Source organism: Tachypleus tridentatus, chromosome 12 (assembly GCF_004210375.1).
Source record: "Tachypleus tridentatus isolate NWPU-2018 chromosome 12, ASM421037v1, whole genome shotgun sequence".
Lineage (NCBI taxonomy): Eukaryota > Metazoa > Arthropoda > Merostomata > Xiphosura > Limulidae > Tachypleus > Tachypleus tridentatus.
Genome location: NC_134836.1, coordinates 71,764,785 through 71,787,416, shown reverse-complemented (window position 1 = coordinate 71,787,416; position 22,632 = coordinate 71,764,785). Strand labels below are relative to the sequence as shown.

The 22,632-nt window shown below is 30.5% G+C and overlaps 1 protein-coding gene across 3 annotated transcripts in view; it reads right to left on the bottom strand.

Moving 5' to 3' along the window:
* Window positions 1-22,632, bottom strand: part of bchs (WD repeat and FYVE domain containing 3 bchs) — a 130,197-nt gene that overhangs the window by 74,356 nt on the left and 33,209 nt on the right. For all 3 annotated transcript variants that reach the window (XM_076469929.1, XM_076469931.1, XM_076469930.1), the window contains exons 18-30: window positions 21,586-21,796; window positions 18,753-18,967; window positions 17,333-17,682; window positions 14,964-15,173; window positions 13,038-13,210; window positions 11,572-11,800; window positions 10,234-10,370; window positions 8,083-8,194; window positions 6,829-7,019; window positions 6,165-6,317; window positions 5,643-5,716; window positions 4,670-4,831; window positions 2,811-2,908 (exon numbers count right to left, since the gene is read on the bottom strand). In XM_076469929.1, coding sequence (XP_076326044.1) covers window positions 2,811-2,908; window positions 4,670-4,831; window positions 5,643-5,716; window positions 6,165-6,317; window positions 6,829-7,019; window positions 8,083-8,194; window positions 10,234-10,370; window positions 11,572-11,800; window positions 13,038-13,210; window positions 14,964-15,173; window positions 17,333-17,682; window positions 18,753-18,967; window positions 21,586-21,796 — 2,315 coding nt within the window. The remainder of the gene's footprint in view (window positions 1-2,810; window positions 2,909-4,669; window positions 4,832-5,642; window positions 5,717-6,164; window positions 6,318-6,828; window positions 7,020-8,082; window positions 8,195-10,233; window positions 10,371-11,571; window positions 11,801-13,037; window positions 13,211-14,963; window positions 15,174-17,332; window positions 17,683-18,752; window positions 18,968-21,585; window positions 21,797-22,632) is intronic.

Sequence of the window (22,632 nt, the reverse complement as noted above, 5' to 3'; positions counted from 1 at the left end):
ACATATTTTTACAAATATCTTTCTTCAGAAATGGCCGTGACATACATCCAGCTATAAGTATATCCATTTTTGAGAATCGGCTATGAACCAAAATAAACATACTGAGCAGCCATTTGTAGTAACTTCACTTGCACTTATTATTTGAAAGTTTTCAAACTGTTCTATATTGATATTCACAAGAGAAAGCGTGATAAAATGAATATTTTTGATGTGTCCAAACTCACTTTTTATACTATCAGCCAAATTCTTTTTAAATTTTCCTACATTTACTCAATTTCTCCATGTGGCACAGAATTATTAATGCTTTCTCATCAAAATTCAGCAACTTATCAAGGAACGAAGATATAAAAAGTACAATACTTTACACATGAAAAAGACATTTTTATAGAACAGACTGGTTAAATGTTTATTGTTATAAACTAACAGATAAATGCAGCTTACTATCAGTTTTACCTTCAGCCATCAACACCTCAAGATTTGACAAATCCATGTGTTGATTCATTTATTTTTCATACAAATAAACATTCCATTGCATAGTAATAATGATGTTTCTACTGCCTATTTTGTGTATTCTATCATGATTGTGTTGTTTCTTTCTGAAATCAAGTCTCAATCCAAAACCCACTAGAGATTTCGATTAATATATATTCTCAAACTGCCAGTATATATACTCAGATTAGAGTTTAAAAAACTTGTCCTTTTAGGATCCTATATAGAGATAAAAGTTTAAAGCTTCTACGTTCAAACAGAAAATGAAACTTATATTTTCTTAAGACAAATCATACATTAGAGGACTAACCACATAATCTGTGATGACAAGAAACCCACTTGATGTAAAAATGTATCACAGGATGGCTGATATGGGTATTAGCACCTTTACTGATAAAGCAGAGAAAACCTTTTGACTTTCTTAGGTCATAACATTGTTCTTTGTTTTATTAGTAAAAGTGTTAATACCATAACAGCCCTCCTGATATGCATAACCACAACGTTTGGACATGAGTAACAATTCTGGTTTTTCATATTTTTCTTTAAACAAAAACTGTGGATAGGATATGTACAAGATACACTAGAAACTTTAAATTAATTAGATTAACTAAAAAAAAAGATGCAGACACTAGAGATAGAATTTAAAATTCTATTAGCTCTCTTATTAGTTAGACTTCATAACTTAGTTCCTATAATTTTTGGAAACAAAAAATAATTGATAGTTACTTAAATTTGTTACTTGCATATTAAAGAAAAATAGTTTTGCTTCTCCAATATCTCACTCTTTTTATTTCATAGAGTTGATCCTTTTAGGCTTTATAAGTTACAAGTGGTTGGTATATTCAATTCCACCTAATATTTGTCAAGTATTAAGTGTCAATTATTAAAAATTTTACATAGTTACCTATTTCAATAATTTCAAAAGATACATATTATGATAATGAATATTTAATTACAGAATAGCACCACAGCCATTCCAAAATCAAATTGTAATGTGTGACAGGAGGCTTTCACACAAATCAACACCATCTCTTACACTTCAAGGTTACTGATAAATTTCTCTCATGGAAATCAAGATACCATGTTTAACATGTAACAACTGTTCTACATTTTGACCTGAACATTTGAGTTACAACAGTATAAATAATACATAAACTGTGAAAGCTATCATAAGCTTATGTATGCAAGACAGCTGTAATCACTGGATTGTCTTAAACCATATGGTATTTATATTCTACGATTTTTTAAAACATATTGCATTGCACATATCAATCACACTGAAAACTGGACAACTGATGTTCTGTTTCTTGTATGGTATACAAGAAAACTAAATTGACAGATAACATAAAAAAAAGAGCCTAAAATGACAAGAAAAATAATACACTTGCAGCTTCTGCTACAGAACCCTATATCTGGGTATAATTAATTGCTATCATATTCGTGCTCAGAGATGCCAACTATTTTAAATGACTGAGCATAATGATTATAGACAGAGCCCTTGCACAGTTTTAGTCCTTTTAGATTTGCAAGAAACAAGACAATCTGGTGAACGAGGCCTCTTTTTTTCCATCTTGTGAATGATCGCATTGGCGTTTCTATGCCTTTTAGAAAACGAGAAATACCCATCTACGCGAGTGCTGATTGGCTGACAAGCACTGATGACGTAACTATGAATATCCCCACGTACCCAGTATGGAGAAGCACCGCACTCAAACTATTGGTAGACGCCGAAAATACAAATATTTTTTTATTATTTCAAGCACAAACATGATTATCGCAAGTAGCCATTTGGACTATGTCTTTTATTTATTATCAAAATTTATTTGTATCTCACAAGAAATTTTCTTTTCACCCCTTTCAAGCCCTGGGGGAACAATTTATCACTTTATTGTATAGGCTTATATAATATATAATAATTTGGGAGTTGCAACAAATCGTAATATTTGTCTGTATGAGCATATAGTCGTAATGTATACACCAAAATCGTAATGATTATGCTCAAATCATAATGGTTGGCATCTCTGCGTGCTCTTTTAATCACCATAAATGCTGAAATTGGAACCAATCATCTTAAAATTGTCAACAGACAGTAACTGAAACTTTACTCTGTTTAAAAGATAAAAAATTAAAAAATCAGTATTGCTACTGAGTTAATAAATAGAATATTTCACACTGAATAACACAATTAAGTTTATGGGATCCTTATAAATGGTATGCTTTCTTTCCTTTTGTTTTCTTCTTTAATATTTTATACATAAACTATAACAGATGTTTAAACTTATGAATAAAAAACTGAACATTCTTAATTATAAATATCAAACCTAACGAGTCCTTTGGTTCCGTTCCTGTATGAGAGGGTAACAAGTCCTCTTCACTTATATTCATTGTTGGAAGAGTGGCTGCAACAAACTGACCAAATCTGAAAAACAAAAGCGGTTAAACTTCTAAGTCAGGATCTTTTTTTTAAAAGTTTGCAAAAAGTCACAGTTGAAAAATTAAATAACACACACATACAATTTCAAATCAATTAAACAACTGATTCCTTCTACATGTCCATAAATAGTTTCTTGGCATTTCCCCCTCTCGTTACACTATAATTTCTCAACTTGTTAAGGACCAGAAAAGGGTGGTCATCAACCACATGACTAATATTTCTTTTTCAATAACTATGGGATCTATATATACTTTAACAGTAATTGTTATTTTCCCTCTCTAGCCACACAGTATTGGAACAAGAAGTCTGTGTAACTAAAAAGTCAGTTGATACTTAAAAATAATAATCATACAAGTTCTGTTGTATAATTAAATAATTATTAATTCTCAAACCAAGAGCATGTCCATTAGTTGTGTCTGGGGAGAACCCATTGTCAAGTTCTACCCCTAGTAGCCCTAGATTAATTATTGTCTTTTAAGATTGGTAAATTTCCTATATTGTAACTTCTGTCAATAATGAAAGTGTTAACTTTTTTCATCCTGTGTGCTGTCTCAAAGAAGCCACTGTCTCAAAAATACTAATTTTGAATTCAGAGAACTAGAAAGATATAGGCCCAGCATGGCCAGGTAGTTAAAGCACTCTACTTGTAATCCGAAGGTTGTGGATTCAAATCCCCGTTACACCATTCCTGCTTGCCCTTTCAACCAAGGGGGTATTATAAAGTGATGGTCAATCCCACTATTCACTGGTAAAAGAGTAGCCCAAGAGTTGGCAGTGGGTGGTGATAACTAGCTGTCTTCCCTCTAGTCTTACACTGCTAAATAAGGGATGGCTAGCACAGATAGCCGTCGCGTAGTTTTGTGTGACATTCCAAAAACAAAACAAACAAAAAAAACACTAGAAAAATATGAGCATGTGTACATGGGTACACCTTAAAGACATCACACACAGATATAACAAAGTATCTAAAGAGATTCTTGAAATGTTTAAGTTCACATAACAAAATGAAGACAGATCTAACGTCATAGTTACCAATAACATAAATTAGTATTTATCGAAAATAGTTCAATGAACAAAAGTATCAAATCACAACAAGCCAAAGAGCAGCCTGTGTTATAGTGTAAAATGAAAGTATACTTATTGAATGTTTTGAACACTGACATGTAAAAGCACATTTATTTATTTTCGAAATAAACAGCTTTCATTTTCAACAAATCCCTACAGTATATTCAAACAATTACAAATAACAACATGGATATTAATGATTATTTGAAACTTTTAAAATCTATAATGGTTGGACTTGCAACAAAATAGGTGCAACCAAGAAAGTACCAGTAACTTTATGCTTGACCTAATTTGTGTGTTAATTTGGAATCACCATCTGATGGCAAAACTTCAAGTAATAGTTGTTAAATTTATTTAACCTAGTTTTGTTTACTTATTACAATTCTAATTATTTTTCACAACTAGAATGATATTCAAAACAATCTCTGGGTATGACTGAGTGGGCAGAAATTTCTTGGACCTTTATACTATCAATACTACTGTCAGTATAACTGTTCTTCTTTGAAAGTGTGCAACTGTTTGTAACAGTTCCTGAACTTTAGACACTACACTAAGTTTCCATTACTTTCAAAGTGTTTTTTGTATCAATAACTTTAATAATACAGTGTAAACAACCTCTAAGATGGACTAAAAGAACATGGAGAAACATAATCAAAGAAATTTAAAAATACTAAAACTTACCTTCTTATATCATTTTTGCGATGGGTATTGTGAAGCAATGCAGCTAGTAAGTTGTAGAGGACACGAGATGAATTACCTGTTAGACCCGGACACCTCAACACATACAGAAGTCTCGACACCATGTCAACATCTCTTAGAATTCCTAAGTTAGTTCTGTGTTCACTAAATATTACAAAAACTTTTTATAGTAAGATTATAATGGACAGATAAAGGAATAAAACAGAAGCTTCAAAAACTCGTATACATGATAGAAAGGTAGTTTAATTAAATTTTTAATGTAACTCACTAAAACATCATGCATGACATGTGCAGAAAAAGATACCTGCAGAGAAAAGGTTCAAACAAGAACAAACTACAAGTTTTATTTTTTTTTGATACTTCATAAGTTTGTAATTCTGAAGAGCAACAACAGATAAAATAATCACAAAGTTCTAAACACACTTTACATTATAAAAACAGGTATTTTATTTCAGATGAAACAAGTGACAATACAAAATAAATATATAACACTATGTAACAAAATTTTCACTTTTTCTTATTGCTAGGCAGAAAGTGTTATTTCCCAATTACTTATGTCTAAAGTAAATGGAAAAGACCTATTTTTCTCTTCAAACTCTACTTTTGTGACCTAGGAGCATATAACGAAAACATGATGGGAGATCATTTACATTACAAACGCAAATCTCGAAAAACTACTCACTTTTAAACATTTTTGTATAACTTTAGTATAAATACTTGTAAATCTTGATTCATGTGTTGTTTTATTCAGTTTTATTTGCCCATTTTTACATAGAAAATAGGTTAATTTCTAAATTTCATTAACCAGGTTACAAAAGCAAAGCTTGAATACGAATAATGGCCATTTTCTGTACTTTTGCAACATAACCAATTAAGATATAACACACTCTATCCAGGAACAAAATTTGTGTTACATAGTGTTATATATTTCTTAATGAAAATTTCAGACACCCACCAGGACTCTGTGACTAGTTCATACAAATGTTCAAATAAAGACCGATGTAAGTCACCTGGAGCATTCATCCACACCTATAAAAAATCCATGAAAGTAGCTGAAACAAAATCATGACCATTGTAATTACACATGACATATTTCTTAACCAACTCAAAGTTTTAACCATCACATCCATGTATGTGATTATACTTCTGAACTGAAAAAAATCTTGATCATCATAATTATGTTTGACATATTTCTCACCCAAAACAAAACAGAATATCAAATTCATAATGAAAGAAATTACAGCAAATTCTTTACCATCAATACTTTCCTTTAAAAATATATAACAGCACATTTGCACAGCAAATAAAACTAAATTTTAAAATTTGCTTTATGGATATTGTAAATGCTTTTTTTTGACCTCCAATATTTTAAAGAGACAAATTTTAAAACCACGTCCTGGGACAATAAATGCATATTAATGTTTCATCTCAACTCTATTTTAAATTCCCAATTCTAAAAGTGAAAACAAAAACTTACTTCCAAATCACAAAGAAGGTCTCTAAAAGCAGAAATGTTAGGAATAACACTGGATTCTCGTCCACTATCCACCGTACCAACCAAAGAAAATGTTAAATGTAGAATGTGACTGTTCAACAAAGAGTATTTCTTCTTCAACAGCATGCCTAGTGTCTAATAACAAAAAAATATCCACAAATGAATGTTTCCTTCTAATTTAGAACAAAGTCACCATCAAAAAGATTGTTATTTTTTAAGTTTCAAAAGTCTTCGCCTGTTCAACAGCTAGAGTATCTGTCAACATTATGAGCTTGGCTAAACTAAAATTTCATTTTGAGCATCCTTAAGAAAAACTGAAGAAAAAAAAAGTTAAAATATTTAAATAACAAAATTTGTAGCACTTGTCTCAATTGTACAAAACAGTATTACATCCATGGCACTTCAAATGTATCTAGATATATCATTTAATCTAGAATTTAGAAATGATTCACACAGAAACATTATAAAATTTATATAAACCACCTTTTATAAGAATAATCTTTGTATTTATTCTAAATGTTTTACAGCTAATTAACAGACATGAAAAACAAATACAGTTCTTCACAGTTGTCTAAAGCTCAAACGTTTTCTATAGAATCACTTGACACTAACGTTTAGTTCATTTTTAAAAAAAACCAACAAGTACCTGATATCTGTGCTTCCTATCCATTTCAATCTCGAGAGCTCTATGACTTTTCACAACACAAACTAGTGCCTTAACAGCTGCATATACTCCTTCAACATCTTTTGCCATAGCGACTAATCCGAGCAAAGCTGCTGTTCCTCCCACGTTCTCAATGGTCACTGCAACTGGTCGAGGAACAAAAGTTCGAGCTCCTATAAAATAGATACATATGGGAATTAAGAATTAAAATAATGACTTATCAACTTTACACCAACAAACACCATTCTGTCAAAATGAAACAGCATTAAAACTGTTTCACATAAGAAATGCACAACAGTGCTATCAGACATTAAAGCTCCAAACAACTGTAAGGGTTAAAAATTGTTTTACATATTTTGTTACCAATTACTTCATCATAGTAATGTCAAAAGGAGACTTCAACCTTAATGCAATGTCTAAAAATGAAAAAAAAATGATTAAAAACATTTTAGGTACATTAAAAAATAAAATCAGCAGTTCAAATACTCAAAAATGGTAAACTGTTTTACCATTAACAGTTCTTTTGATTCTGTGAACTGTCTGATGAATGTAATAACAAAATAAATTCATAAAGGACTTGGATGTCTGAAGCTTTTTTGATAAAAAAAAAAAAAGAGTAAAGTAACAGAATAAGTATACAGGATTTAGAAAGAGGAATGTTACAGGTACTTGTCCTTATCCAATTTTCCACTTCAATACTCTTCAACTAATTTCTAATGTTGTTCTGTCACCAAATACTCTGCTTTATGAGAACCCTTTCTGCAAAATTTTGTTAGATTTTGTTCTTGCTTGTGATACAGTTTTAGTATTTCATCTTCAGAGCCTTTTACAAAGTGACACTACCATACAACACATTTTCTGAAAAGCTAACATGTGGTTCCATTTCCCCTTGTGAGAAATTCTATAACAATGTCTGTAGTACAATATTTCAATGCCACCCCTCTCAGTTTACTTATTTCCAAACTGCTTTCCTAAAACTGTAAAAATGAGTCTCTGTTCCATACTTTTCATTTCACAAGTCTTTCTCATGCATTGCTAGTGTTTACTACATTTCACTTATTGTATCATTCCCTTCCCCTTTTATAGAGGTTCAACTTCCATTAAACAATTCACACACATCTGTACTAGTTTCTACCAAAATGTGTATATGTACTGTTTATAGTCATATGCAAAAACAAAATGCCATTCCTGTTCATCAAAAAAATTTCACTGACATTTCAGTGTTGGCTGACTCACCAAGATATCCAAACAAAACTCCACCAAGTGTTCTTGCTGGACCTGTAAGATGACCTGCTGAGTTGTGAAGTATCCTTATAGGTGTAGCATTTTCATGAGAAGACATACCCATCTGCACAGGAAAACAAACAATTTTTTTTTTTTTTTTTGCATGAGGATAAGTAACATTTCTTTTAAAAGTGGAAATGATGTGAATTCATAAAGATTTTCTTTTGAAATAACAATTATCCCTTTGTCTTAAATCTTAAAGTCATAGTCCATTATCTGTACCAAATTTAATAACCAACAAAACTTACTTGAGGGAAGGTTATTTGTACTAAATAAACGTGATCTTGAAGACAAGTATAAAAGCTTAATAGATTTGTTTTGAATATGAAATTTTTCTGATAAACAGATTGATAAAAGATGTTTTTGTGAAAACATCATATGCTACAAAATATTAAAATCAAGTAATTCTTCCCTATAAATTCTTCAGCTCTAAACCATAGCTTCTTTCTCTTAAACAGATCCTGGTAATACTTCTATGAAATAGCCTACTTTTGCAAACTATCCACAAATGACTTCACAAAGTAACCTGTTTCCCTTAACAGGTGCAGATTATGTCTTTACAATGTAACCTGTTTCCCTTAACAGGTGCAGATTATGTCTTTACAATGTAACCTGTTTCCCTTAACAGTTCACTAATGATGCCTTTATGATGTTGCCTCGTTTCTCAAACTGTTCATTGATTATGTCTTTATAACATAGCCCATTCTTCCAGTTTGTCATTTAACATGAAATTTTTATCTAATGTCACTCTTTCCAATATATTTATTATGCATTTCCATAGAAAAAAAATAGCTTTTTCCAGAAGACTAGAAATGTAAACTATCCTTCACCAAATTGTTTTCTTATTAATGGTCTACAAATCCATTTAAATTTTCCAAAAAATATAACAATTTGTGGTTTACCAATTACTAATTTTTTTTGTGTTGTCAAGTGTGGAAAAATGTTCTCAATATTATCCTTCTAAAAATAATTATTAACATTCATTAAAAGACATGCACAAAGTATAAAAAAAACATTCTATATACTACATGAAAAGTGAAGAGAGTCATTATAATCAATCATAGAATTAAACACAAGTTTTATACAGCTGGTACTATATCTTTGAAAATATTCTAAATTTATGACAATAAAATAAAATAAACTGTATTATCATAAATGTAAAATTAAAAAAATGAAAAAAACTGATTAACAAGTGGTGTATATATTTAAAAATATAAATAAACTTTATATCTACTTCCTATCTGATATATAATATTTCATACCTAAAGATTTAAAGGCAAACATGATGAATCTCTGCCAAATCATTTGGCTCATGGGTCTAAACTATGCATTTTTAAGCTCATTGTTCAGATCAGCCTGTCCATAACAACACAAAATAAAACTGTGGCATTATAAATGTTTCATGAACATTCTAAGTTGTTTCATAAATATTACCAGTATCTGTAACTCTGTGACACTACAAATGTTTCATGAACACTACCAGTATCTATAATGCTGTGACACTATAAATGTTTCATGAACATTACCAGTATCTGTAACACTGACTCTATAAATGTTTCATGAACATTACCAGTATCTGTAACACTGTGACACTATGTTTCATGAACATTCTAAGTTATTTCAAAAATATTACCAGTATCTGTAACACTGCAATACTATAAATGTTTTATGAGCATTCTAAGTTGTTTCATAAACATTACCAGTATCTGTAACACTGTGACATGAAAATCTTTCATGAACATCTGAACTATTACATGAACTCAACCAGTATCTCTGTAAAAAAAGCAATGAAAACTGTGGAACATTCAACACACTTGTAAGCCAACATATTCAAACAATTCCAGTTTTAAGATGAATGATAGTTGAACAAAGAAAAACATTACAATATATTCACTTCCTTTAGTGAAAACTAATGTAATCTTTGTCTTTAATGCTTTTAATTGCTGTCTGTGTTTTGCAATAAAAGCCAACTTACACAAAATCAAACTAGTGTAAGTAGAACTAAATGACCTTAAATTGAGGAAGCAGCAATTTAATAATGACTTTTCTTCAAAAGGTAAAATTGTTTCATATTAATATAAATCTTGAATTACACAAACTCACCATTTTTGCTACTGATCTTGAATCCTTCTTACTGTACACCTTACGAATCTTGGCCAAAGTCATTACGGAAACGGATGTGGCATTAAGTCCAAACATCACCTTCTCCTCAGGCACAACTGGCGGATTTGGATCCGATTCTAATGGAATCAAGAAACAAAGTCTTTAAAGAGTACTTTTATAAAGGTAATAGTGCTGTTACAGAGGAGACCAATTACATTCTTCTCCTTTACAAAGAGTCCAAAGATGTTACCTTTCCACATCACAAACATATTAAAGTAAAAATGTTATTTTAAAATGAGAAACACATCTTTCTAAGCATAAATGTTATGATACAAATACTGTCAACTATGTTTTAAACTATCTGTATACATACTTAGAAATATTGATACGTATTTTGATGAAAACTATGAATGTGAAGTTAGCTTATTTTTATTTTGATGTTTTGTTTAATTATGTGTTACGAAGTACGAGATGTTATAATCTTAAAAATTTGTACAACAAATAGAAAGTGTCATAAATAAAAGTGAAAGAGTGAAGCAGTAAGTATTATGTTAGTAACTAATGATTAATGAAAGAAAAGCTAATGAGCTATCCGGAAGAGACTCAGTTCAGCATCAGTTATATAGTTCAGTATTATGCTATTCAGTTTACTCAGTGAAACAGATGTGGGATTTGATATACAAGTTAGACCTACATTTTTTTCAGAATTTATGTTCAAAAGTTTATTTATCTAATGTTAGGCTTGTAAGTAAATATGGCTGAAACAAATTGAAAAACTAAATTAGTTTGTTATTGTTACAATGACTGGACTTAAACATTATGTTTACCAAACAATCAACAAGACACCATCCAATGATGGAACATATTACAAGTGAATTGAAAAACTTACATTAACTCATTATTCTACATAACATTTTCACATGAATGCAGAAAAAAAAAATTAGCTTTGTAAATAAGTAAAAGCATTCAAAATTTACAGATGGCAACATAGCTAAGCAGTGAAATAAACATTTTTCTTTGTAAGTTCTTTTGTTACCATTAAATATTCCCATGAAAATAAAATTAGAAATATTTATCCCTACTTAATCTAACTGACTTTGAGAACAGAATTATATTAAATACACTTATTCAACAGTTTATTATTAATCACTGCTGTTTCTAATTTCTGACAGATGTGAAATTCTCAAATTTTATATGTGTGCCTACATGTAATTTTTTTCTCTTTTTAGTGACATTCCTAACAAAGTCACACGTGTACGTGTTTTCTGCTTTTTTCATCATCAATGTTTTCTTTAAAAAATCATAACATCTCAAACAAAAAAAAAACTCTCAACCTACTGCTCTGACTCGTTCCCTGAAGGCAGCCAATGTACGTTGGACCGAGTTTGTAGAGTAAGTGTACAGTTGATGCTGACAAAACATCTTCCATTAACAAACATGGCCCTTGTCGCCACTGTAAAGTTGACGGACGACGAAACTGAGGAGGTGTTCCAATAAAACCATATACAGAACTAGCAATTGTAAGATTTGCCGCTCCACCACCAGGGTTCTGAGATATGTAATGCAACTGCAAAAAGACAGGTCAAATTCTGATTGTCACTCATCTAAGTCCTATTTCTCACTTGCATCATATAAAAATTAACTGTTACTTTTTGTTAGATTTCTCAAAAAATGTTTACCAACGTTCAAAAAAAATATTCAAGCATTTGTAATACCAGTTCAGTTTGATACTTTCTGATCATAAACATCCTTATTTCAAAAAAATAAAATACAGAAACATATCCATAGTATAGTTTGTTTGTTTGTTATATTTCACACAAAGTTACTCGAGGGATACCTGTGCTACATAACCCTGATTTTGTGGAAACCAACTAGAAAAAAAGGTAACGAGCCAACTCTACCCCCTTTCAATTCTTTGGCTACTCTTTAATAATAAATAGTGGGACTGACCATCATGATGTCCCGAACAGCTGAGAGGGTGATCATATACAGTAACTGGGTTTGATCTTCAAGTTATGTTAGTATGGATGTGACACCTTTCAGTTTATAAACCACAGGAAAATTTTAATCTGTAACCCTGAATGCTAATCCACATACACAGTGAGGTCCACTTCCAGCAGGTGAATGCGAACATTCTGTATTCAGTTAACGGCTTGAAAAATTACACTCAAGTTTAAAACAGTCACAGTCAATGAATTAAAACAGCACAGCTCATACTTATAATTATACTATCTAATCCAGGAATCTACTAATAAAAAAGAGATGTTTCATATCATTTAATTGTTAGTAACAAAACTTGTGCTATTAAAAGCCTTTTTGGACACAGAAGCATCAGTGAATGTAAATATTACACAAGCTGTTGAGTGTTTGTTCAGAATAAAAACATCATGAACACTTCAATGAATGATAAGGATAAACGAATGTCACAATTATGACATCCAATAAAATATAAAGTGCAGTAACTGTGACCACTATTAAAATATAAGCAACATGTACAATTTATAATTCTGTTTTAATCTTTGGGATTTTGAAAAAATATCTGATAATGTACTATTTCAAACAACAGAAGTATTTATTATAATTTAGAAATACTATCTTTATTTGCAAACAAATAATAGAAATTATTCACAACACTTCAGTGTGCACATCCACTTTGCTTCTGTGATTCATCTTTAAACAGTACATACCAACTATTAAAATACTATATATAATAAGTAATTCATGTCATTAAATAAGCAAAGAACAAATCTTTAGTGAATAACTATATGGTACCATTGGTGAACACAAAAATATATTTCATTTACCTTTTGAGTACTTAGATGTTTACCATCCAAATATACTGTCATGGAGCTATTTTTTAATACAGCTCTGTTCAGAACAATCACCAGATGGTGCCACTGACCTTCCTGAAGTAATTCTGGTGACCAGATACTGATACAACTTTCATCTTTAACTTCTGGTTCCCAATCACAGCAACCTACAAACATTAATTAAAATTATATATAACAGTATTTCAATAATTAAATTATATGTTACAATTTTTAATTACATGCATTTTAAGTAATAACTTCACTTAATATTTAATAATTTGTTATAATATCTACCAAATATTAGGTATTGTAAATATAAACCAATAAATTTATTTGTTGTCCACTAAAAGTCTGTATCATTATATAATAGGATTCTTTAAAATACTGATAAATTTTAAATGCAGTAGAGAACTGTCTTGGATTCAAACACATTGCTTCCCACCAGTGTAAAACATTTTGAAGTGTAAAATTCAGTAATTGAAAATAAGACCTTTTATCACAAACCTTTTCATTAATGAAGAAATTGAATATAAATTAAATGTCATAAGAGATCCAAGAGATTTCTAGATGAAAATTTCCTAAAAAAAACTAATAGGGTAAAGGTATCATCTTGGTGACAAAAAATGTGAAGTTCCTTCGTAATCTTGTAATTACATTTCTTAATAATGTAAAAAATCAATTAGTCATAATTATACAGAAAGAAATTTCAAAAACAAGAACAAATTAAACTATAAAAAGCATTTAAAACACATTCCTCAAAAAATTCTTATAAAATGTCCCATCAATGCTAATATCTTACACAGTTAAAACATTAAAGAGCCACTGTACATTACTGACTTTTATATTACTAATAAAATCATTAAGCTACCTACATAATGATTTGTCAATGTATATAAACAAACAAAATTCACATTTCATAATTCTTTGTTTATAAAATATCTATCATCATAATGTTACAACTACGACTTCTACATCAGCTTGCAGTTTTAAATTTTTTTCTTATAAAACAAACTTCACCTAAAGAATTTCAGTTTTCTTTGGATCTTTACATTACTCCAAGTGTGTTCAAAGATCTTTCTGCTTTGAAATCATTGAAACAATAATCAGTTTCCTTAATTATAAATAAACAGTTATGTATTAAAATGGTATATTAGAAAGAGTACAAATTATTTTTCCTAGATATAGTTGATTGCAATATAAGTAACCATTTAATGATTACAATATATCACAAAACAACCTTTTCGTCCCATATTTTTGTATATTTCAAACTGAAGTACCTTGTTCATAATATTTCCATGTTAATTTGTTAAGCATTTCATTTAGGAAATTTTTCAAATCAATGGCATATTGAGTAACCAACTGACCATCACACCTAAAGTTAAAACATTTTCATTTGCCAACAATTAAAACAAATAAACAAAGTCTTTGTACACAACATATCATGACTTCAAAATAAACTCCTAAAGTTATTAGTAATATTTATTCAGTTTCTAAGGGCTAACAATGAAGTACTACTTAACTCACAAAGATTTGATTGTCACAAAACACAAACCTTGTCCTGTTTTCCATCAGGTTACTCCATTAAGTGTTAATCCATCTAAATTAATGAATGAATATCAAAGGTATGTTCCAAATGTGTTAAGAGTTTTACTCATGAATGAGCTAGCCAGGTAAAAACATTAAGATTAAAGATGATAAAACATTCTAGGTGGCCATCAGAAACCAACACAAAAAATTATTTAACTTCTTTTTCCCTTAACTCTATTACTCGATGAAATACAAAAGAACTGAGTCTTTACGGTTTTAATAAAGTAATAACTTATTAGTACACAGACTAATTCTCCCACTAATTGTTGTTCTTACGTGACTGTTTTAAAATAATGTCCAGATAGCCTTGTAAATAGCATCACTAAAAGTTACCTGACTGAGGCATCGGCACTTCTTGAGTGCTTATAAGAAGTGCACTATCTTGAGCAGAGAGTAGAATGCTCAAGCAAATTAGGTGATCTTCTCTGCCTTGAATATTCAGAACAAGAGTTAAGAAACGTACTGGTTGGGGAGGACCAAACTTATCAACACATGTCCAAGTAGAAAAACTGAGGCCTGGCTGAGGAGGAAACATTCGATCCCCTGCAATCAAATTACATCAGACAACTGGTGAACTTAGAATATAATCTTATCCTGCTATCTATAGCAAAGAAAAAAAATTATATAATAAATGAAACAATTTAGGTTTTCAATCTTAGAGCAAAGGCTCTTAATACGTGATCAACAGAAAGGTTATGTAAATAATTACATAGAAGGAGCAGCATCAGTTTACTGTGTAGCCCAGTAACTTAAAAAAATAATTCAGGTTGTCTACAAATAAATCAGTGATGACAATCACTATCTCAGATAACACTTTAGCCATTTCAATAATTTCTTTGGATAAACAAATCATTATAATACAACAGGTTCTTATGGTAGTTATTACAGGAAATTTACAGCATTAAATTTAAAAAACAAACAAACAAATAATGCTTTATGACTCTGAAACTATACAAATTGTTTGTCAGGAATTGGCATTCTTGTATAATATATAGTTTAATTTTTTTTTAACTGTTAAAAATTATAAAACATATTACCAAGTACACTGAAAGTGTAATAAACAAAGATTGCACTATGCAACACAAATTTTGTTCCTGGACAGTATGTTATTTCTTAATTGGTTATGTTGTAAAAGTACAGAAAATGGCCATTATTACCTTCAAACTTTGCTTTTGTGACCTGGATAATGGAATTTAGAAATTAACCTATTTTCTATGTAAAAACAGGCAAATTTGCACATTTTCATTTACATAAGGCCTCAATAAAACAACATATGAATCAAGATTTACATATATTTATACTAAAGTTATACAAAAATGAACAGAAGTGAGTAGTTTTTTGAGATTTGCGACTGTAATGTAAATCATTTTCACGTATCAGCCCCCAAATATACTCTCCCATCATGTTTTCATTATACACTCCCAGGTCACAAAAGCAAAGTTTGTAGAGAAAAATAGGTCTTTTTCATTTACTTTAGACATAAGCAAATGGGAAATAACACTTTCTGCCCAGAAACAAGTAAAAAAATTTTGTTACACAGTGTAATCATACACAGTATTTTATTTTAATGAAGGGTTTGGTTTTGTAACACCTGGTTTTATACAAAAATAGATATTTTTTCAGCACCAATGGAAAAAGAGTAAACTTATGTACATGCCTCCAAACTAATAGAAAATACCTTTCTACATTTAAAGACTGTAACCCTTTACTTCCATATGTCTACCTGTCTGAAACTCGTATAAATTCCAAAGAGGACAATAAATGTGTAAAAAAACTAAATGACCAATGATTGTTTTATTCACTTTCTATAACAGTTGTAAATCTTCACTTTACCACACAATTCCAGATTACCACAAGTGTTTACTGGTTTGTATAGGTCAGAATAACTAGGTAATTAAATAATAAATACATTAAAAATCAACAAATATCATACAAGGCATATGGACAGTTTGAAGTAACAAACTGATTAATTTAACTAAGTGGAGCTTACTGGTGGCATTAGAGAAAATTTTCCTTCAATAGTTTGATTACAAAATGATGCAGCATACACAAGTAATAACACGAAATGTAACAGATTCTATGATTTCTTATGAGAAATTCTAAATATGAAGTCACTGAAATAAATATTATAGTTCAAAAAGGTTCAATGTTTGTTTTTATATTTAAAGACTTAAGTAGTGCATGAATTTAATTTTGTCTGAAACTTTTCAGAAAATGTATATGCACTTTTGGTTAAACATTGTGAAAAGTTCAAGAATAGATGCCAGAGAAATAAAAAAAATAAAAGCTGACGATAATAAAATGCAGTTTGCAAACTTGGTGATCATCAGAAAGTTTTGTAAAGATTTCCATTTTGGTCACAATTAACTACTTATCCCTAATGGTCAAATAACATTGTTATTTAGGTTAATTGTAAATATTATCACTCCCATATAATGTTAAAAAGTCATACAAGTGAAAGCTTCTTGAAATGCAGTTCCTATCACGAAAAATACTCTTATAGAAATAAAAAAATCCTAACTCACTACTTTTCACTTGTCAAATCAAACCTACTTTTCACTTAGAATGAAAGTAAATGAAGTGTGTAAGACCATTATTTTTCTGAGTTCCACAAGTTTTATTGAACAGTAACTGTTAAAGACAATGATAGAGAATTTAGCTTTAAACTTTTCTTGTGAAATGAACTGAATCTCATGACTTGCCTGTACCAATTCCTCCAATGATGGCTGATTCAGCTCCTAAAGCAACCATCCCCACACCCACAACAGATGGTCCACTCACACTCTGTGGGGCTACAGAAGGCAAGTAAAGGCAACTAAACCCCTCACAGCTCATGTCAAACTCTACAAATGGTGGTGTTACTGCTGTACCATGTAGTCTGCAATCTCTAGGTGTGGTCATAGAAACTAAGGTTTTGACTCGAGTAAGAGGCACTGGCCCACCACTTCTGTGATTGGCTGGGCGACTTTCATTCTTAGATAATCTTTCCTGTTCATGTCCCATTTCCTCAAAGCTTCTACAACAAAGTGGAGACCCCATTCTCAGGAATTCCCTGAGTAAATAAAATTGATGAAATAACTAGAAAACTCTGAGTTTTCATCATCAAAAGTGAACTGAACTACAGATTGTTGTTGTTTTAACATCCTCAATTTCCCAAAAGTCAGAAGATTTTCTACACTTAAACAAAACAGTCATAATTTTACCTACATTTGTAATAATTAGTACTATAACAACATAATATATGCCAAATATCAAAGCTTTACAGTTTCCAACTATTTCTACAAACTAGAAAGACTATTATCTTAGTTAACTTTTTAAAATGAAGCAAAATGAAAACAAATTACAGAGAATCTAATATGATAAAAACCAAAATAAAACTGACAACAACCATTTTACAGTATAAATGATTTTACTGATACTGCCACCAATAACCAATCAACAGTCATAGCAAAGTTACAAGTAAACACTGACCATGTAAATTAATGGTCCAGAGTTCATAAAACTAATCTAGTAAGAACAACTGAACATACAGAATATATAAAGACACAGTTTACAGTTAACACATTTATAGCAATGGAATAACTCACCCCAGGTCAGTCATCAAAAAACAACTTTTATTTATCTAAAACTTGCTGTCATCCTAATTCCATATCTCTTCTAGTACAAACTAATCAGCTGTTACAAGAATTTGAAACAAATCTTAAATGCATTATGAACATCTTATTGAAAAATAGAACATCAGTACAAGAATATAAGGTGAAGTATAAATGTATAGTATTTTTCAGAAATACAAATTGTGTATTAATTATTCTAAAAAAAAAAAAAAAGTACAATTTTCCTTATATACAATATTTGGCAAACTTTGATGCAAAACTAAAGGGCAGCTCTCCATATTCAAAATATAAACACTAAAATACATAAAGAATTAAGATAGAATAAAATGTGTATTCTAATACACAGATATTCCATACTGTGTTTTGTACGAGATGCAAGAGCTACACACCATACTAGAGAAAACTGGTAAACTGTATGTCAAAATAATTAACTAGTTTTCAAGTTGCTGTGGTATGCATCTAAGCAACCCAAGTTGTAGATTCTATCATGACACAACACTTTGCTTACCTCAGATCCCTTGGCTCAAGGGCTTGAGCTGCAAGCCGTTCAAGCATGTATTGCATTGCTCCATGTAGCGGATGACTTTCATTCTCTAAAGCTAACTTGCAGACAGTTAACAATTCACAAGGAAAGCCAGCATCACACATAACCTGTTGGTTTCTTTCAGTTCGAACCAGAGAACGAAGAACTTCAGCTACGTATACTTGAAGGGTGGCTGCCATCTGAAAATGAAACAAAACACAATTTAATATAGTTTATTCTAATAAATTACAAAATATTCTGTTAATGTGATGATGGCTGGCCACATTTTGTTTAGTGCAAGAATAAAACAATAAGTATTAATGAGGTAATCTTGACACGCTGGTTCCCAAGCCTGTTTTGCTAATACTTTCCAGGGTCACACTCATCATTTTGCAATCACTATTTTAAGAATAGTGTACATGTAGCCATTGTGTCCTAGCTAATAAGTAGCCCTTTAAAAAGGAGATAAAGCACGACTCACCTGTGGGTCATGTGAGTTTTAATGGAAGACTGTAATCATGACCCACCACTGGATTGTGTGGGAGTCAACATGCTAACAAAATCATCTAACACTCAAATTATTAGCTATACACAATTGTTAGCACAAGTGTTAAAGGCAGTAAACTGCAACATTTCTTCATGCAATGAGAGTGAAGGTTAATATTTGAAGAGTTAAAGAGATACTACACGAAAAAGGTTTGGCAACAAAAAAACTTCTTTTTAATGAGATACTAAAATAAAAAGGCTTAGCAAAAAAACTTCACTTGACAAAGAGATGCTACAATAAAAACGCTTAGTAAAAGACACTTCCCTTGTTAAAAGATACTTCAAGGAAAAGGTTTGGTGAAAAAGTCTCACTTTTTAAAAAAACACCAATAAAATAAGTTTAAAGAATCTTATCTTACTTGTTAAAGAAACAGAATTTTTATTAATAAATTTTTATGTATGGGTGAAAACAAATATGTACAAGTTTAGTTTAAGGACAAAAGTTTGGTTCACCTAGACCATTCCATTCACAAAACAAACTGCTAAAACAAAAATAAATCACTCAAGTCTTTAATAAGCCTTCCCTTAAACTCCCTTAAATGAACTGTATCCATCACATCTTAAGGCACCCCATTACAAAGGTCAACCACCCTGTTATAAAGATAAAGATGTCTTAGGTGAAGTTGATTTCTGCTTTTGCTCTGCCAACATGTATAATTGTGTCCCTTAGGTTGTACCTTTCTAATTATCAAGTGAGTTGATAAAAAAAAACAATTAACATGCTCGATAAGATTCTGCCAACATTCGTCAACATACTGCCAAATCACTGCTGTAGCTGCTACAACAAAGAATTTTGTGGTGAGAGCTAGGACAAATATACACATCGACAAGAATATAAGGATGCCTATAGAAAATAATTTTGATTTTAGTTGTTTCATTTTATTTAATTAGGTTCATTTGAAAACTTACATTAAGAATTAATTGTATAAACCATACCACTTAATAACACCTTTTTATCAGATTTCCTTCAACTGTTTTACTTTTCATACCAATATTTAAATCAAGTTGAATGTATAAATATCTTTTAATTCTATACCATGATTTAATTAAGACACAACTGTATTGATACAGTGTAATTATTTATTCAAGTATAGAAAGTCACGTGTCTTCTTAAAGAGTGTAATTATTTAAGTTTAAAAAGTGGCTTGTTATCTTATAGATTGTAATAACTTATTGAAGTTAGAAAGTGGCTTATCTTCTTATGGAGTGTAATACTGACAGTGTAAGAAAATAACCTACAAAGATTAAAAAAATAAGGGAGAGAGAGGAAGTATATTCCACCAAAATATAAGTTAGATTATAAATCTTTAAGCCTCTAATTCCTAAAACTATTCATGATAGACTGAAAGACTGTCAATGAATTCAAAGTAAAAATGATTAAACAGCAAAACCAACTTAATGATTAAAAGTAACTCTTGAGTACAAGTATACCATGAATACTGCACAATATTAAAAAAATATAATTTGTTGACAGAAGCAAAACTTAAACTAGTATGTTTTGAAACAATAAGTGGTATTTGTTACCAAGCAAATACCAGCCAGCTATCTTTAATATATGCTTCTCCTTACTGGTACAATGAAATAAAAATACAACACTACACCACTTCAATACCACAGTAATTTGGCAAAATTGTATCTCAAGTCAGCTGGTATGGATATTAAAACTTTTATTAAAATAAAATAGAGAATGTTTTGACTCTTTTAGGTCATCTTCAGGTTAACAAAGATTTTGGAAATGTATCTAGTACATCTAGACCAAAACAAAAATATTAGATTCTTTTATAACTCATTTTGTAAACAGCTGAAAAAAGCTAGGAATTTTACCTTTTTATTTTTTTCTTAAAGAAATAATTCAACATGCTGAAGATATGAATGTCCTTTGACAAAACACGAGCTAACCAGAAAAACCACAGACCACTAAGGTACAAGCACAACTCATCCCTAATTTAGAACTTCTGGCAAGGTGATAGGCAGTAATCATCACCCACTGCACATGTTGCTAGGTTTAACTGAGTAACAGCTAAAATGTCCCACAAAAGACAGTGTGGAGTACATGTGGTATCATCACAGATTGAGCCCCAGACTTTCCAATCTAAAGTCATGTACAGTAATAACTAGGCCACGTCTATTATACGTGAATGGACTTTTAGCAGAACTTTGTACAGATTATTTACATATTTTCATGTGCATCTTAAGTATGTAATTTTGTAAAATAGAAATGTAAGATTATCATAACAACAGATGAAACAAGACATTTTTTTTTATCACTTACAACTTCATCAGTACTACAAGTAATAGATGGTATCAAATGCAGCATTGCTATTATAACACCTGGATGGACAATCAGTGGATCAGGAGTTTGAGGTGAGAAGTTAAGTTTGGCAACAACAGATTTCTTCTTTCCTGAGAGATCTAGAGAGCCATCAGAAGAAATCTGTCGAACAGGGGTACTGCACCACAGTTGGGGTAAAGGATCGTGTGGTCTGTAATATCCAAAAATTATGAAAGAGGTTAGTAAGTACTACTTTGGTTAATGCTTCTTATTGCAGAGTAATGTGAGCTCACTCACACACTTTCATGAGATCTGTAAGCTTTGACATAAACCAAAATCACTTGAGTGTTTTAAAGCTTCATGTTATTTTTCTTCCATTAACCACAAATGACAATGAGGAAACTGCTTAAGAAACCCAATAATTTTAGAGTTTTTGGAAATTATAATTTCTTAACCGTCTCACACTGGAAGAAAGTCAAAGTGCACATCCCACAACTTTTTAGTGCGTTAAATTAAAAATCTATTACAATAATATTCAGTTTTTAACTATCCTGAAAACATGTGCAAACCTTACTATTTAAATACTCACACATTCAATTCAATATGAATAAAAGATATAAATATATTTTATCAGATATTTTGTTCAACAACATATTAAAAGTTTATCAAAATTCCTAAAAAGGTCTAATGTTAGGTCAAAGTGTAACTTATAAATTTATTTATTAACAGTATTAAGTACCATAAAATTTAGCCTAAACAAAAATAAAACAAAGTTACAGTATATCTCTTTATTAAATATAGGTTTTAACTTTTTCAAACCACACATTCAGGCACATTCTCCCACAATTATTTTCAAGATTTCCCAACACTTATCACCACACCTTATAAAATGTTCTAATTTTGTGGAGAGTAACATGGCTTGGATTAGTTTTCTGTCAAAGTGATATAAATTTTATTCGATACCATCACCATCCAATGATTAAATCAGGATTTAAACAAAGCTGCAGACAAATTATTATTTTTAATAGAAAACAGTAAGTAAATCTC